The sequence below is a fragment of the Sinocyclocheilus anshuiensis genome, unplaced genomic scaffold (genome assembly GCF_001515605.1).
Source record: "Sinocyclocheilus anshuiensis isolate Anshui unplaced genomic scaffold, SAMN03320099.WGS_v1.1 scaffold566, whole genome shotgun sequence".
In the NCBI taxonomy this organism is placed as follows: domain Eukaryota; kingdom Metazoa; phylum Chordata; class Actinopteri; order Cypriniformes; family Cyprinidae; genus Sinocyclocheilus; species Sinocyclocheilus anshuiensis.
In genome coordinates, this window is record NW_015542410.1 from 179,900 (window position 1) to 197,559 (window position 17,660).

General features: G+C 40.1%; 2 protein-coding genes across 2 annotated transcripts in view; one reads left to right on the forward strand and one right to left on the reverse strand.

Moving 5' to 3' along the window:
• bop1 (BOP1 ribosomal biogenesis factor) overlaps positions 1-17,660 on the forward strand; it is a 95,458-nt gene that overhangs the window by 32,316 nt on the left and 45,482 nt on the right. The window lies entirely within an intron of this gene.
• Positions 4,091-11,413, reverse strand: scxa (scleraxis bHLH transcription factor a). The gene is made up of 2 exons (XM_016492614.1): positions 10,491-11,413; positions 4,091-4,833 (listed from the first exon to the last, which is right to left on the reverse strand). The coding sequence occupies exons 1-2, from the start codon at positions 11,058-11,060 to the stop codon at positions 4,795-4,797; spliced, it is 609 nt and encodes a 202-aa protein (XP_016348100.1). The 5' UTR covers positions 11,061-11,413; the 3' UTR covers positions 4,091-4,794.

Sequence of the window (17,660 nt, forward strand, 5' to 3'; positions counted from 1 at the left end):
GACGTGCAATTTCAGTTTTGTGTAATGTGATCATCGTGGATTATTATGTGTAAAATTGCAAAAATATCATTCATTCATGCATGACGGCGATTTAAACCTAATTCGCTTCAATAAAGATAACTATACATGCTATTCTTGTCATGAGCATCAAAGTGTGGGGGCGCTGCGGTGCAAATTCCACTCATGTTTAGTATATGTTAACTCAAAGATTCGTAGAAAAAATATAAACGTTGGACTCTGGTGAATTCTGTGTTAAGGTAAGGCATGTTATTCGCAATTATGTGTTGTGGCTGGGTTGTTATAGGTCTGCGTGACACTCGATGTCTTAGGCCTAATTGAACGGAGGAATTATGGTATTCTTCTGTAGCCTGATGACAAGTAACTTTAACCGTTGTTCATGTGAACTCAAAGACAGCCTGATGCTTTGTTTATAGACTATTTGTTGTTTCACCTATCAATTCGTGTCGATAAAGTATAATAGGGTAATCCTGTATAGTGATTTATCCTATATAGCGCTTGCATAAAGCAAGTAGTGCATACACTTATAGCTGTTATGTATCTTTGTAAGTCATTGTAAGCCCTCATTCACGCGCAAGCTTGAAAAGTCAAGCGCTTCACTTCTGTGTATTTGATTCGATGGCTCTCTCTTCTGTTATACGACCAGAGTCGTCATGTAGAAAAGCTTCAGGGCCTCATTAGATTTTTAATTTTCAATAAATAATGACTTTCTGAATGATGTACCGGATGCTCCGAGGCCAGGTGGGAAACCCATTTGAAACCTACGTTGCCAGAACGCAAACTTTCCACATGCGTCTTCCAAGGTTAAAGCCCCGTGTGCGAAGATCTGCAGATTATTTATTTATTGGGGTGGTGTGGTGGTTTTTTGTCATAAGTAATGAGCGCTTGACCTTTCGACGACCTCTTTCGTGTTTTCGCTATTTTAGAAATAATGATGGGATTTATTTTTATGGCCTTTGGTTCTGTATAAGAAGTTGGGAAATTAAAAGTGGGGTCTCCAACTGCAGGTCTGTCAGGTGAGCGAATCCATTCCTTCCGGCCGACCGCATGGCACCGTCTTCTTTGGGTAAGGCGGACGGGACGGGACGGGAGCGCTCTGATGCTGAACAGACGAGAATCGGGCCCGTGCAGCTGTCATCTGGTAGCCATCTTCCAGACGGTCTCGTGGGACCCGGGGGAGGCTGGATTATTACCCCCACGTCCAGCCTTTCATGGAAAGAACTGCGTCTGCTCTGGTCATCGGCCTGCTCTGTTTTGAAACTGTTTAGGCCGGTAATGAGGGGGACAATGTGTTTTCAGGATTCGTTTGCTGTTTTTTCCAATTTGTAACTTGACATTGGTGAATGTGTGTGTAGAGTAGATGTCTGTGTTTATTTAAAGTGAATAGCATTACAAGTTCAACATATCTTATGTTTACTGTACAAAAGTGGCCCATTTCATGGTATTGAACTTGCAGTAGGTAAATATCAGCATGACTGAATGATAAAAATTTCTAAACAGAAAAAGAAATGTTTATGTTTTATGGTTATAGGAAACATACCTTCATGCAAGGTTGTTTGGACACTGGTTGTGCAGAGATATAATTCAGACACTTCTTAGCAGATTAATTGACTGATAACTGATCATTTGAAGAATATTTGCGTTGGCGCATAATGGTGTCCGTTCGGGAACAGAGTTGATGGTTCCCCTTGTGTCCTTTCCAAAATATACAGATGGTCTTGCCGATGAATAAACAGTTTTGGTTTTCAACTTTTTTTCTCTGAATTGAGTAAATGGTGTAGAATTTATTTCTTCACACTTCACACGGTTTAATTCACATTTGCTGCCATGTATATAAAATTTTAACGTATATTAAATATAAAAATATATTAAATATAAAATATTTTTGTCTGTATGTTTATATAAATGAGATATTCAAATTATAATTAAACTATGAAAATATATTTTATAATTTTATTATATTTGATAAAAATGCATGGTCTATTTTGATGCACGACAAACACTCATAACATTATTTATAGGCTAAGTCGTAACGTTTCACAAACATATATATACTCTTAATTAGGCTTTTTATATATATATATACAGTGGGTACGGAAAGTATTCGAAAATGTTAGTCATGGAGGATGCCTAAAGTAATGTTTTCCTGAATTTTGAGCATTAATCACTATTGAATCCTTGTTACAAACTAAAAAGATTTATGCACCAAAACAAGACAACATAGGAGACGAGAGAGTGTGATGTAAATGTCCTTGTAGAATCTGCTGTATAAAAATAAGATACTTATTCCATGGTCTGTCTGAATACTGGATTCTGATTGGCTGGCAGGTATGCAGTAAAACTGTTTAACGCACAGGTAGTTCTAAGTCAGTTTAATCACTGTTCCATATTAATGTGCTGCTTTAATTGATGTAAACAAACCCACACTCATCACTCGCAGGCACACACACAGCGAGGGAGGGAGAGGTGCCTAAAAAGTATCGAACTCGATACCCAGCCCTAGTTCTGTGAGATATGAGGGGATGACAGAATGACAGACCGGGGTGAACAGAGGGGTAAGACTCAGCGGTATGCCGCCTGATGCTTTGCTTTTTTGTCTTGCGTACCTACACAGCCCCATCAGTAAAGATCAAGTACCGCTTCATTGACACCAGACTAATTTGATTTACTTTTAAACTGAAAACAATCGATAATATAGTTGAAAAACAATCTGCTCTCTGCTCTCCAATTAATGACACACCAGAGCTTGTATGTCTCATTGCAAGTTTTTGCCATTCTTGCACCAATCATGGATATTAACGGCAGATTTATTTATAAATTAAATCCAGATGGGGCGTTTAACGAAAGTAAAATAATTAGCTGTTTTTGCGATGGTCGAATTGAAATATCACTGAAGCTCAGTATGAAATATCACCCATGAGAAGCTCTTTTGTGTATATATATTTTTTCTTAAGAAGCAGCCGAATGTTTTAGACATTAACTACAAAAACAATCACAAGATTAATTGCATTTATTATGATATTAACCTAATGTCAAAAGATTAAAATAAAGCTATCTCTCTTTTTTTTAGTAGTAGTTTATCAAAGCAGAGTCTCATTTTATTTACCTGAAAGGAGAGATGAAGTGATTTTAGTTTGGCAAGCAGGTGTGGAGGTTGTAGACGGTGATACGTGAGTCGAGACGCTCAAGACCAAGACAAAATTTGTCCGAACTTCCTCTCACCCTTTTTTGGAGCTGTCAGGAGTGGACACTGCCAGGACCACTGCCAAAAGCTTTACCTGCGAATCCCATCTGCGACACCACACAGAACAGCTGTCTGTCTGACAGGCCTCACTTCCTGTGCCGTCCACCTCAGTTCGCTCGTCTGTTTCAGCTCACACTTTCTTCCTGTCCTCGGATTTCAGCAACCATCGTAACAACTATTATAACTTCTTTGCACTTTCTGTAAGATAATGATTAGGGTTTTTTTTGTTTTGTTTTTTTGATTTGCAACCAAAGAAATGACACAAAAAACAAACAAAACTAAGTTAGCCGTGTGTGTATATTTGTGTGTGGATAGATAGAGAGAGTGAGAGAGATTTAAAATAAGACAAAACAAGCATTCAAATAAGCCAAAACCACAAAAAAAAAAAAAAAGATATTTCTTATGTCAATTCACCCCCGTAACCAGGATTCTCACTGTCTTGGTAAAATCTTATAACTCCATGGGCATTTTTATAATGAATCAGGCAGAAATGTTGAGAATCACTGCAGTAGATCATAAACAACTGTTCTTGCCAGTTTTAGTTGATAACGTTGAATAAATCTTGAAGTATTATGTCTGAGTTTGTGAAATCTAAGACTATGTAAGTGTCTCTAGATGTGTTTGTATTTCTTAACCTAATGAAACACAGAAAGAGAATGTGAAATTAAATATTTAGTCTTCAAGGACTTGTGATGAGAGATGATCTACAGAGATGATAAAATGAAAGTGTTGATCTTTATCTGGAGGGACTGTTTTTGTAGCCGTTTTGAGGTTTTGCTAAATTACAGGACGGCTGGATGACACGGATATCCAAACGTCTTTGTGACATGATGTTGAGACATACTAGAAAGAAACGCAGGGGGTTTTCAGTCTGTTGGTTCAGTCATTTTTAATTTAAACAATGAAGAATATATGTCATTTGCCATATTGGACATACAGTATACTGCATTTATTGAATTTATTGCATTTTCATAGTCAGGCTAAGTGTCTTTCGTGTTTTTGTTAGAAATAACGTGCCACACATCAGTTTGCATTCATTCATGTCCTCAATATGAGCACTTTGCCAAGGTCCTCTTTGATTTTGAATATTGGAAGATGTTCCTATATTGTTTTGATTTGTAAAGCTGGGCTCCGTATGTTGTGTCTCCTGGGGAAGTGATGTGATCATTTGCGGCCTTGTAAATGCAGTCCTCTTATTCAGATAGTCTTTGGTGAATAGCTTTACCTCAACTCCCTGTTGTCGAAAATAAACATTTGGTGTAGCTTGATGTGTAAATGGACAGAAAAGGTGGAAATGGATTAAGTCTGTGGCGGGGATGTTCAGGTCTTGCATAATCAAGTCGCTGCAGTCTGGTCTTTTTCCAGTCATACGTGGTTTTTTTTTCCCCCAATAAAATGCTCCAGTCCAACGGCGATTTACAAATAATTAAATATGAATTGATATTTGCATATATACACCACAACATTGCGTTTTGCAGTCAACAGCTTTTGTACATGGTGATGATGTTTTGTAAATCCATTCACGTCGTGGCTTAACTCCTCAGGGCTGATTTCCTCTCTTTGTCTTTGCTCTGAAATGAAAGAAAATAACTGATTAGTTATTAAAAAAAAAAAAAAACGTCGTGTTCAACAATTTTTTGTTCTTAACATTTTTTAATTTAGATTTTTTTTAAATATTTTAATGTTTTATTTATTTTAATATGTATTTTTTCAATTATTATTATTTAATATCCATTTCTTATTTTTAATACAAATGCATTTAATTCAATTCAATTTTATTTACATTTAATTATTTATGTAAGTTTATTTGTTTATGTGATGCTTTTATCCAAAATTTTACAAATGCTCAATATTTATTGATTTTCAATTTTCAGATTTTCAGGAGTTGTTGACTCTTGAGGGTTCATGTCGCCCTTCTCCCTGCGGGCTGGTGGTTATGCATTAACACGCCTGCTGTTTTTCTCCTATCACCTTTCCATTTGCGGTAGCACTCACACACACCTGGCTCACATTTCCCAGTTTGCTTTGCTTAGAACAGGAGCAGATGGAATGCCATCGTTCCTGCGGCCCCCATCTGATGTAGGCGGAGTTTCTAGTCAAAACACTCAACCTTAACTGATGAAGTCAGACAGAATCCCATTTGAAAATAACCCTGACCCTCAACGTTCTCCTTTCTTTCTTTTTTCTTTCCTTCTTTTTTTTCTCACTCCTATTTTTTTCCCCAGCCCCTCCTTTAAGTTCAGTGCCACTTTAAAGTCACCAGCGCTCTGACTCCAGGGATCACTTATGGCCAAACTAATAGGATTTTGCCTACATTTGCTTTTCATATCCTGTCTAACACGCCGTAAAGAAATGATTATTGCTGGAGCTTACATCCAAATGCCCAGATTGATCGTATGCTCCCCTTGGTCTGAAGTCCTTTATAAACACATTATTTCCAAGTACTTTGAGACAGGAAACAAATCACAGCAAATTCTCAAATATCTTTATATCAATAAATTGGTGTTCACCTCCTTTTTTTTCTTCTTCAAGCGGCTGCGGTGCACTTAACACAAATATTTGGCTTCACCTTAGGTTGACGTTTAACGTTGACGGCTTTCTGAAGATCACAATGAGACGGTGTGTGTGCATGCATGTGCTTAGACGTGAAACTCTAGCCTCTCGGTGGTGACAGGACAGGTAGATTATTAAAACTGAGTCTTGTGTTTGCGCTAATCCCAATATATGAGTTTTGCACCCTTTGAATGCACCATTTACACTCTCTTGATTGTTTTTATAGTGTTGGGGAGTATTTGCACAGACCTTTTTGCTGCTGCCCACAAGCGAAAACCCTTCGTTTATGGTTATGAAGCGTACCGCCCCACCTGTGGTAAAGGATGACCCAATTCCAGCCCGACTTTAATTCATGTAGCTTCACTTTCCAGAAGGTATTGAAGTATTCACATTTGGCGGTTTTATAAGATCCCGCTTTTGGCCAAATCTTTCAGGATACATTCGAATGAAACTGCAGTTTATGGAGGGAAAAATGTTGGCTCTTTAACGTGCACTGCTAACACTTCAAATAATTTCGTATTGTGTCAAATGTTCGGGCTTCCGTTAGAGCGAAAGACTCTAAACTCTTCCATATGCTCGTAATGAGAGAAGTCTCGATAATTATGCAGAAAATATGACCCCCGTTACTTTTTATTCAGTTACCATCTGAGCAGATGCCATAACTGTGAGGAAGACGTCCCATCTGCCTCAAAAAAGGCATTTTCTGAGTAATCCAGTCTGGTTATGCAATCTATCCAAACCTATGTCCTCACCTGTGAGAAACCAAGCATCCACCACTAATGACTATTGTGGTTTAGCCGAACGGACAAAGGAAGATGGTGTCAAAACACAAAAATAGGGGGAATTTCTTGCTCTGTCATATTTGTGGTACAGCCATGTGGATATAGTGATGTAGAAAATAGTAGTTACCGAGTGAGTGCGTGCGTGTGCAAATATCAAGAAGCAGTCCAAGATGAAAATAAATACAGATAAAACCGCCAGATGCATCAAAAGCTGGAAAATGTTTAGGGTAAAATCTATCATTTTTATATAGACACAAATCTGTTTGAGTCTTGAATGTCTTAGCAGGCAAAAGTAGCAGTTTTCTGCCGCACGACTGTCTGCGTTTGATTTAAACGTCCGTTTCGCTCGTTCGCTGGAGAATCTCGACGCAGCTGTCTGTTTTGTGTCAGCTTGCAGAGGCTTAACTTTGGCGAAAACCCGAACATTTGAATTCAGTTATACCTCTACGTCTTTCCCCTAGTGTGTGTGTTCTTTATTTCGTCTTTCTCTTTCTTTAGAAACAATAAAGCCGTGCGTCTTGGCTGAGGGATTCTTTCACGGTGTAATGAGCACTAAGTAGGGGTAAAAGAGACGAGTGCGGTTTTGGAGCGCACAGACCCACTTCTGAAAGCGCACTACAAAGGCAAGGCCCGGTCTGTTTCAAATATCTGCCTGCCACTGGAATCCCGAAGACATGGGCGTAATTCTCGATTGGACTTATAAAGATCTATCATTTCGTTTTGTACGGATTAAGGTTACGGCCCGAAATGGGAGTGTTGGCCTTTGGCCTGTTGTTGTTCCTAACTCTGTGGTTTCTATGTGATTTTCAACAATAGTTTAACCACAAACAGTTTAGCAAATAAAACCTTTACGTTGCCTATTATAAATTTGAGTTATAAGGAACTCTTATTATGTACATTTGTTTCAGTCTTTTATATACAGTGTGGCTATATCGAACGTCTAGGAATTAGATTTGGATACTTGTAGATGCTCAATGAGTTGCTATTTTGTGCTTGATCGATATATAGAGAGCAACAGTTGCCGATGTCGAATTTATTAATAATGTTTAGACAATTTAGCTGAGTACATGAATTGCTCACACAGGCCTGTTGATATTTCATTAAAGCTCAGATATTTTGTTGCAGAAAATGATTAAATAGCAGCTGATTAGATCAGTTTGACTTATAAAAATTGGTCTGCTAATCAGTTTTTGGGATTTACGGGAAATATTCTTCACTTTTTTGTACTTAGTGTTTTTCTTGCTACAAGATAAATCCATTGAAATCTTAACAATTTAATGGCCTTAATGCTCTCAGCTTAAAGTGCAAAGAATGCTGAGTTCCTTTCAGAAATCTGTGAAAATCCTCCATTGAAAGATTTACGAAAGTCCGAGCAGGTTGCATTTTGTGCTTGACAAGGATATTAATTGGGCAATGAGGAAGCGACTAAGAACAACACAGGATGTGAGAGTGAAACGTTGAGGTTGGTGCATGGCTACTTGGGGGAAAATACCCAGCAGCAGATGTTCCCTAGATTCCCATGGCCTGATATATAGTTCACGGACCATTTACATTTGCATATTTATGCTTCCCATTTGCTCATTTGTCATAAATGGCCCAAACTAGGTTTGTCGTAATTCACCCATGCGGTGCAGAGTATCCACAGCAGAATCAGTTGCTATCTTTCATTGTTTATTTCCTTCACTACAGACTTTACTTTGAAAGGTCCAGAAAAGAAAATGTAGCTCAATGGCTTCTGGAAGCACTTCAGGTTTTTGAGGATTAAACACACGTTGCGGTGGTGAGATACCCTGACCAAAAATGCTCTTGTGTCATGGCGGAGTGTAATTGTCTTGAGCGTGTGCTATATTTCAACCTCTGACAGTTCTTTGCCATGCAAATTTAAATTACAGTTTTCCCCCTGTTTTTGGTTTGGTGTCATTGTATTCCTCACAGCCAGAGCGTGATTTACAGTTTTATTTTTAATGTGCTGTGGTGTTGGCTCCACGGGCCAAGGTCAGCGCAGTCACGCTCACCGGGGGAAGAGATGGATGATGTGTTTGTATATTACCTGACAGTCTCTTTGTTGATTGGATATTTTCCGTTGGGCTACATTTAATCCGATCTTTCACTGCATCTGTCTATGAGGTCATGGTAGCAGCGCACTCTGTAACAGAGATATCGCCCTTGATGGAAAAGGACATGTGGATGAAGTCATAACTCAGCTTCAGAGCACCGAGGACGGTTTTCAGTGACAAACATTATCTCGGGGAGGCTGAGAATTACGACACAGATACACTAAAACACGTAGTTGGCCGGTGTAGGGCAGAATATCTGAAACCAATAGTTGATCATGCCTCGGAAAGCATGTACGAAATTATGCCTTATCAGCTTTCTGTTGAGTTATACGTTTTTGCAGTGCCAGATCTAGAACTCTCTTAAAACACTCTTAAAAATAAAGGTGCTTCACGATGCCATAAAAGAACCTTTTTTGTCTAAATGGTTCCATAAAGACAACAAAAGGTTCTTTGTGGCGAAAGAAGGTTCTTCAGATTATAAAAAGGTAAGAAAGAGATGGTTCTTCAAAGACTGAATGGTTCTTTATGGAACCAAAAATGGTTCTTCTATGGCATCGCTGTGAAGAACCTTCTAAGCACCTTTATTTTTAAGAGTGTAGGTTTTGTGTATATAAACTGCTTTGTTGTGGCTAGATTTACAGAAATGCTTTGTAGAAAGGAAACAAACATTTGCAACTACTTGTTTAAAAGGTAATCTACAAGTTTATTTTGATAGTATTTAATACATCCCAACTGTATCCTGACTAACTTTGCCTCACGTCATTGCCCTCAGTGACCTTACTAGCAGAGAATGATTCAGACCCGCTTTTATCCCTCCCCAAGGTTCAGCCATATATTTCACACCTCTGTCTGTATTTCTTCAGCTTGTTTGTGGACTTGAACATGTCCAGATCTTTGCACAACCTTAACGGCGAACACCTGCATACGTCTCACTCACCAGTTTCCTCTGGTTGCTGAGGCAAAACGTGCAGATCTGTTTGGGCTGCGAGTTCTCCGAGTCCCGGTTTGGCGAGCCATGGTGGTGGTAGTAGTTTGAAGTCGACGGCCCTCCGCTGTGGCACGGCTGTCCGTCCCCGCAAGCTTCGCCCACCAGGAGCACATTTCCCAGGTGGGAGATGTAACTGGATGCCAACCGCAAGGTCTCAATCTTGGACAGCTTCCGGTCGGCAGGCTCCGTGGGGATGAGAGTCCTCAACGCAGTGAAGGCCGTGTTGACGCTGTTGGTGCGATCCCGCTCCCGTGCGTTGGCTGTATTGCGTTGGCGGCCCTCTGGCAGTGGACCCATTGTGCCCGTGGAGTTGGGTGGTGACCCTAACAGCCGTCCACCACCTCCTATGCCAGGTTTCCGCTTTCTTCCAACTTTAAGGTTGTACCCCGAGGTGTCCAAGAGAAAAGAGCGGTCGTCCGAGCCTGAGCTCTCGCTGCCATTTTCATCGTCCTCTGACATCATTGAGCGCTGTGAAGAACCTTCTAAGCACCTTTATTTTTAAGAGTGTAGGTTTTGTGTATATAAACTGCTTTGTTGTGGCTAGATTTACAGAAATGCTTTGTAGAAAGGAAACAAACATTTGCAACTACTTGTTTAAAAGGTAATCTACAAGTTTATTTTGATAGTATTTAATACATCCCAACTGTATCCTGACTAACTTTGCCTCACGTCATTGCCCTCAGTGACCTTACTAGCAGAGAATGATTCAGACCCGCTTTTATCCCTCCCCAAGGTTCAGCCATATATTTCACACCTCTGTCTGTATTTCTTCAGCTTGTTTGTGGACTTGAACATGTCCAGATCTTTGCACAACCTTAACGGCGAACACCTGCATACGTCTCACTCACCAGTTTCCTCTGGTTGCTGAGGCAAAACGTGCAGATCTGTTTGGGCTGCGAGTTCTCCGAGTCCCGGTTTGGCGAGCCATGGTGGTGGTAGTAGTTTGAAGTCGACGGCCCTCCGCTGTGGCACGGCTGTCCGTCCCCGCAAGCTTCGCCCACCAGGAGCACATTTCCCAGGTGGGAGATGTAACTGGATGCCAACCGCAAGGTCTCAATCTTGGACAGCTTCCGGTCGGCAGGCTCCGTGGGGATGAGAGTCCTCAACGCAGTGAAGGCCGTGTTGACGCTGTTGGTGCGATCCCGCTCCCGTGCGTTGGCTGTATTGCGTTGGCGGCCCTCTGGCAGTGGACCCATTGTGCCCGTGGAGTTGGGTGGTGACCCTAACAGCCGTCCACCACCTCCTATGCCAGGTTTCCGCTTTCTTCCAACTTTAAGGTTGTACCCCGAGGTGTCCAAGAGAAAAGAGCGGTCGTCCGAGCCTGAGCTCTCGCTGCCATTTTCATCGTCCTCTGACATCATTGAGATCTCCGAATACAGGTATCGGCTGGGAGCCGGTCGTACCATCGCGAAAGACATTGCTGAAACCTCCGAACCTCTCCACACGGATCTCAAATGTTGCTTGCAAGACTCTAGAGTTCGTGATGCATGGATCTCTTAGCTTCAGAACCAATCCTGCACTTGTTTGCTCTTTGGATAGTCCTCTAGTACAGTTGCGCTCTGGTATTACATTGCTTTGCCACTACGGACCCTTTGAAATTAGTTTTTCTTTACCATCAAGACTTGGAGAATTGATCCAGAAGGGTTGAACTTGTTGTTTGTCCTCACTCACATCCCATCTGAGCTGAAATCCACGTCTTGCTTCCTCAAACACACATGCACACTCCTTCTCCGGCTCTCTGTCCCTATGCAGCACTGGCTCTCCCCCCTGAGCAGAGACCCACGTGTGGTTTCACTGAGTGTTTCAGTATGGTTGTGCTTTATAGGTTGTGGGAGTGTCTGGTATGATTCCTCCCTCTCTCACTCCCTCACTCTCTCTCTCTCCCTCTGTCCATCCCTCTCTTTTACTGCTTATGCAAATACCCCAGCTGGCGGCTCAGGCAGGGAGCAAAGTGGTTCTATACAGCTATCAACTTCAGCTTATTTAACTCCCAGTTAATAATGGCCTTTCTTTTTTCCCCCTTCCTGCTTGCTTGCTTTAGTGGTTTGAAATCGTGTCTTGCTTTCATAATCATTTGCTTGCTTTCTATCTGACAACAATCCTTTTTTTCTGTCATATTTTCCCTCTGCTTGCTCACTTACTTGCTTGAAGATTGTCATTTCCTTGCTTGCTTTATTCTTTCTTTTTCTTTCTCCCTCCTTCCTTCCTTCCTTACTGATTTAAAATTGCTATTACCCTTTCTTCCTCTTTTTCGTTTCCTCTTTTTCTCGTTTCTTCTTATACTGATTTTAAATTATTCTTTCTTGCTTTTTTGCTTTTGTATATATTTCTTTCTTTTTTAGAAATTTTCCTAATTTCTTGCTTTCATTCTTGCCACCTTGTTTGCTTGCTGTTTTCTTTTGACACCATTTGCTCTTCTATCTTTATTTACCCGCTGCCTCTTCCTTTCACCCTTCATTTACAGTTATACTGCATCCTAGAGGGACTCAAACACTCCAGGGCTTCAACTGTAGATCTGTAAAGTTTGGGTCATTCTTTCACCCATTCTGCCCTCCTCCCCCTGAACTCTGTAACCATTACCTTACCTCAGTGGTGGTTTTACAGAAACCCTTGGGTCAGAGTCGGACCTTCTCAGGGACGGTCTTTTGCAGTGAGTCTGCACTCCTGTGGTTTGTCTTCCACTCTGAGTCAGTGACTGTCCGGTAATTTGATGAACTATGTTGTCAATGAAGATGAGTGGGTTGTCTTATACTTTAGTACACTGCCGTTTTGTCTGGCTGGACCGGTTTAGTCACGGGAGGGAAATAGCAATATAACATCATCCAACGGGACCATAGCTCAGATCGTAGCACCTGTTCTTCTCTTAGTCATTACCACCAATCACCAATTTATGATGAAATGAAGATAATCCCTCTGAGAAACAGATTTTGGTCATGTTGTGGTTTTTTGAGAAAAGGATATATTGGGTCTTTTTGAGAATAACTGAGGAAAGTTATATGGTCTTGCTTAGCTTAACTATGGACGTTTGAAAAGGTTGTCTGAACTTATTATATGTTCTGTCACGCTTTTGTAACTTTATAGCTGCAAGTCATTAAAAATATTGTTCCCAAAACATATCAGCTTGACTTTACCGTCCTTATAGGTTTCGTTGAGGGAAAATTGCACAAGACCAGCATGCTGTTTCTCCAAGTTCAGGTCTTTTCTCATCCTAATGTTTTATTTTTGTTGTATAGGTGAAGTGTAAAGTAGCAGAAGGTAAAAAACAAAATACGTTTCCATACAACGCAACCATTTGATGGATTATAAGTGTACCCCTTGATGTCATTATAATTTCAACTCCTATTTACCCTCTGGAAAATATGAAGATATGAATGGTGGCTTGTCATTTTTCCCCCTTCATTTTCTCTAGATTTCATATTTTTGACATTAGCTCAAGACTAGTCTGGCGGCGTAACGATGTGGTTTTCGTACCATTTCTCTGTGAATGACGGCTTGAGATGGAGATGATGAAAAAGACGTTTTGAGGACGTGGTAAATCCATATTAATGCCGTCTCATGCTTAGTCTCTTTGAACCCGCCTAAGCGATGCGAGTTAAAGGCCAGACGGGATATCTGATTTCCAGCGTTTGCTCGTGGTCAAAACCACAGTAGAGGTGGATCCTCTCAAACACTCGCTTCCGTTCTTTTTGGCCTCATTTTTAATTCATTATTTGTTGTTAATAGTAGCGATATGTACTTTTTGAGCTAGACTATACAGTCTTTTCCTTTTTAAGGGGAATTTATTCATTAATTCGTTCCCCGAACGGTCATTTGAAGCCCATCGTCATGAAGAACAGGAATGTAACACTTAACACCTGAAACTTGCTTTCTCCTTAAATTTAAGATGGAAAACGTTCCCAGTCTGTTGAGGCACGAAGCCTTTGTGTTTCATGTTTTTATTAATGAAAATGGTTTTGTTAATGGTTGCTGCGAGCGAAGAGATTTATACTCCTCTGAGTGGGAGAGCACTCTTTCATTTTATTCTTGTAAAATGGGAATTTTGACCTGGTTTAACTAGCAGCAGTAAATCACTAGTTGAGTTTTTAACACAATTGTATTGAAATAATGTTTTCCGCATGTCGAAACATGTACGATTATCCTGTTCCAAATGGACTTTTCCTCCTCTTTTCTGTTTTTAGGGCAATTGGAATAAAACCTTAAAGATGTGTTTTTTTCCTTCTTTAAACCAAATTTGAAGTTGAATGGCTTTACCAGTCACTAGTCAGACATATTCACTCCCCAGACTAAAAAGTATCAGTTGCACTTCTGCAAAGATGTGTCTTCATAAAGAGGCGAGCAAACGCTTCGCTATGAAAGCGTCACTGTTTTGAAGTCTCCGATATTGTTGTGTGCTTGCTTCTCATGCGAATAAATCATTCTTTTGAATCAGATCATTTGGTTTGAACTGATTTGCTTGGTATTTGTAAATAACTTGACTAAGAAATTGGTTTAGGAGTCAAACTGTGAGGTGAGTGAAATATTGGAATCATAACACAATATGATTCCAAAACTATATGATTCAAAAATTATATGAAAATGTAGTGATGGTGGCTCTTCTGAACATATATGAATGGTGAGTTGAATCAGTGGGTATCATTTAAAATCAACCATCTAAATGAAAAGATTCACTAAAATCCCAGTGCTGTTTTTTTTTAGGTTCTTATATTGTAAAGCATTACCGATATAGTCAAATATTGCTTTAAGTTTTATTTCAGAATTTTACATTTATTTTTTTGATCCTTACAGTATTGTTCTCTCTACAGTATTGGAGTCAACAAGATTGTTTAAAAATGTTTTTAAAAGATGTCCCTTATACTCACCAAGACTGCATTTATTTGTTTAGAAACAGAGTAAAATCAGTAATAATGTGTAATATTATTTACGACTTAAAATAACTGTTTTCTATTCGAGCATATTTAAAAATGTACTATATTGCTATGATGCAAAACTGAATTTTCAACATCATTACTCCAGTCTTCAGAGTCACATGGTCCTTCAGAAATCATTCTAATATGCTGATTTTCTGCTCAAGAAACATTTCTTATTAATATCAGTGTTGAAAACAGTTGAGCTGCTTAATTTTTGAAACCCATTTTTCAAGATCATTTGATTAAAGGGGTCATATGATGCGATTTCAATTTTTCCTTTCTCTTTGGAGTGTTACAAGCTCTTGATGCATAAAGAAGATCTGTAAAGTTGCAAAGACTAGTCTCAAATCCAGAGATATTCTTTATAAAAGTTAAGAGTCAACCACGCCTACCTAAAATGGCTCGTTCTAACACGCCCCCACATGTCTACGTCACGATGTGGGAAGATTTGCATAACACCGCCCAAATGTTCACGCAAAAAAAGAAGGCGTAACTTTAATTCTCGCTGTAGTATTGTTGCCGTGTGTTTCGTTGTGAAAGCGAAACTACTTTGTTTGGCCTTCCAAAAGAGGATGATATCTGCTTCGTCATGCCTAGAGCTGATCCGTGCTGGTCGCTGAGGAAATACATCAACTTCGCGCTGTGGATCGCCGGATCGGCTTTCACCGTGGATGAAAACCGCATAAACACATTTCATTACACCAAATACACAAAATAATGTTCTTTTCAGCAACATCATATGACCCCTTTAATAGAAAAGTAGCATTATAAATGTCTTTACTGTCACTTTTGATTAATTAAATTCATTCAATTAAATTCATCTTTGCTAATTAAAAGTGTTAATTTATTTATTTTTAATCACACTGACCCCAAACTTTTGAACAGTTGTATACATTGACTTTTTGATTTGTGCATTAATATTTAACTTTTCATATTATTTAAGAGAAAACAAGGCCAAACCACATGAGAGAGAATACAACTCATGTTGTTTCATATTTTTTTCCCTAATGCATTGCGAAAAATTGAATCATCATGACTTGTATTGTATCATATCATGAGGTTGTTTTGCAATACCTTGCCCTTAAAGGGATATTTCATTACTCTTCTTTATTTTTTTTCTTAACTTAAAAGTTCATAAAATTGTGTACTAACATAATGAGATGTTCTTTTGTCATATTGGTAGATTTAGGGATTTGTTTTTCTTGACAGTCTTTTAAAAGACACTTTTGTGTTCTGCACCTGTTGGCAAGCTTTTTAGGCTTATATTTAGTAAAAATTAAAGTGCATTTGTCACTGTATGAAGCACTGTACATTCAACGAAGCATTTATGTCTTTTAGTGTCACAGTCATGACCGCAATGACACAGTAATATTTCTTTCCATACCCCAGCTGTGACCTTTCAGTCATTAAAGCAAGAGCTCACCGCGGCAGTCCGTATATCCCGGGACGAGTCATTACAGGAACCAGGTCATAACGTGATGACATTCATTAGGGTCGAGCGAGACCACAGCAGAGATGGAATGTCTCGCTACCTCATAAAGATCAACCACTGGGGTAACGAATGACAACGCTCGTTATCTCGCCGTCGGCCCGCTTAAAGCGGAGAAACGGCATCCCATCTGACTGCCATTAGCTCCCACTGACCTCCTCCAGTGCTCTGCGACATCTAATCCAGCAGAAAAACGCTTTCTGGGCTCCGATCCTCTCAGGCCGCAGGGTTTTCGGTGTTTGGTTAAACACCCGGGGTGCGCCGTACTGTGATCGGCTACTCGGATCCGTAAGCTTTTGGGGGAATTTGTCTGGACTGGTCCAAAAGAGCCCCTGTATCGCTTTCAGACCGGCAGAGACCGCTTAATCTAAGCCAGACGTGATTCGGCTCGCACACATGCATGCGGGACCTGCTGAGATCACGGCGGCGATGACTTCAGTTAATTTATTCAAAAGAGAAGGCGGAGTCATATGAAGGGAACAAATAAAAGCAATTAGACTGGCTGAGGCCTTTGTTCTCATTGCTCTTATTGTGACTTTTCCATTGTTAAAGCGCTCCTGTTCTTTTTTTATGACGTGTTTTCTCTCGGGTACATTTACAGTGCGTAAAGCATATAAACAGGCCAGAACTACAGAGACTCTGAGTTGGTTTCTTCCATTGTATTATGAAGGCCGGAAGACCTAATTAAGAGCAGTCCATCCACACGTGCATTTTACACACGTCCACCGACTCTCAAAGCTCTTATTTTAACATTTGTTCTGGACTAAGCTACTTTTTTGCCTGCCATTGAACAATTTTGTTGTTCAATATTAATTTTGGGGGGTTTGGGTTATGAGGTTACTGTAGGACTAGAAACCAGAAGAAAAGTTTGTCATGTTAATTCTTTAGGGATTGTACCTTAATCTTTACATTTCTGCATATATATCTCAAAGGCCCCTTAAGTCTAAACCAGTACAATGCAATAATTAATTATGCATATTTTTTAGTTAATTTTTTAAATTTTGAATAACTGTTTGTACTTCATCACTCGTTCCACATCTTTTTCTGTCATTATTTTCTCGAGTGTTTGCTTTTATTGACGATTTAATGTTTTTTTTACAACTCGAAATGAAGTGAGCAGCAAATGTGAAAAGTGCTGCGTTTTGGAGAGCTCTTTGGGTCCCGCTCAGTTTCTCATATTCCTTACGCGGGATGCTTGGGATTTGGGTATTATTCCATGATCATTTTCCAATTTTGATTTTTCCAGCGAGCTGTTAGCGGTGGATGTTAGCGGCATCCTAATGGCCTGCACGCAGCTGCCACTCACCCACATTAGCGCGCACGGGGAAGCGGTGCGCTAACACGTCTGCACGCATTCCTGCTGCAGATGCATGGCCCTGTTTGGATGGACCTCATGGAAAGTGTGGATGTGGCAGCGTTCCACTGCGGCGTTTGCGTTTACTGGGATTGTAAATGATCCCATTAGAGGGAAATGCAAACCTGCATTTGTGGGGAGGAGACACAGGCTGCTCCGTCTGCAAATGGCTTGTCGCTCAGTGGCCCGTGCCGAGTGGGTAAGCCGTGGAACCGCTTCCATAAATCCCGTCTTAAGCAGTTCTCCTGCCCGGTGCCCATCGAGAACC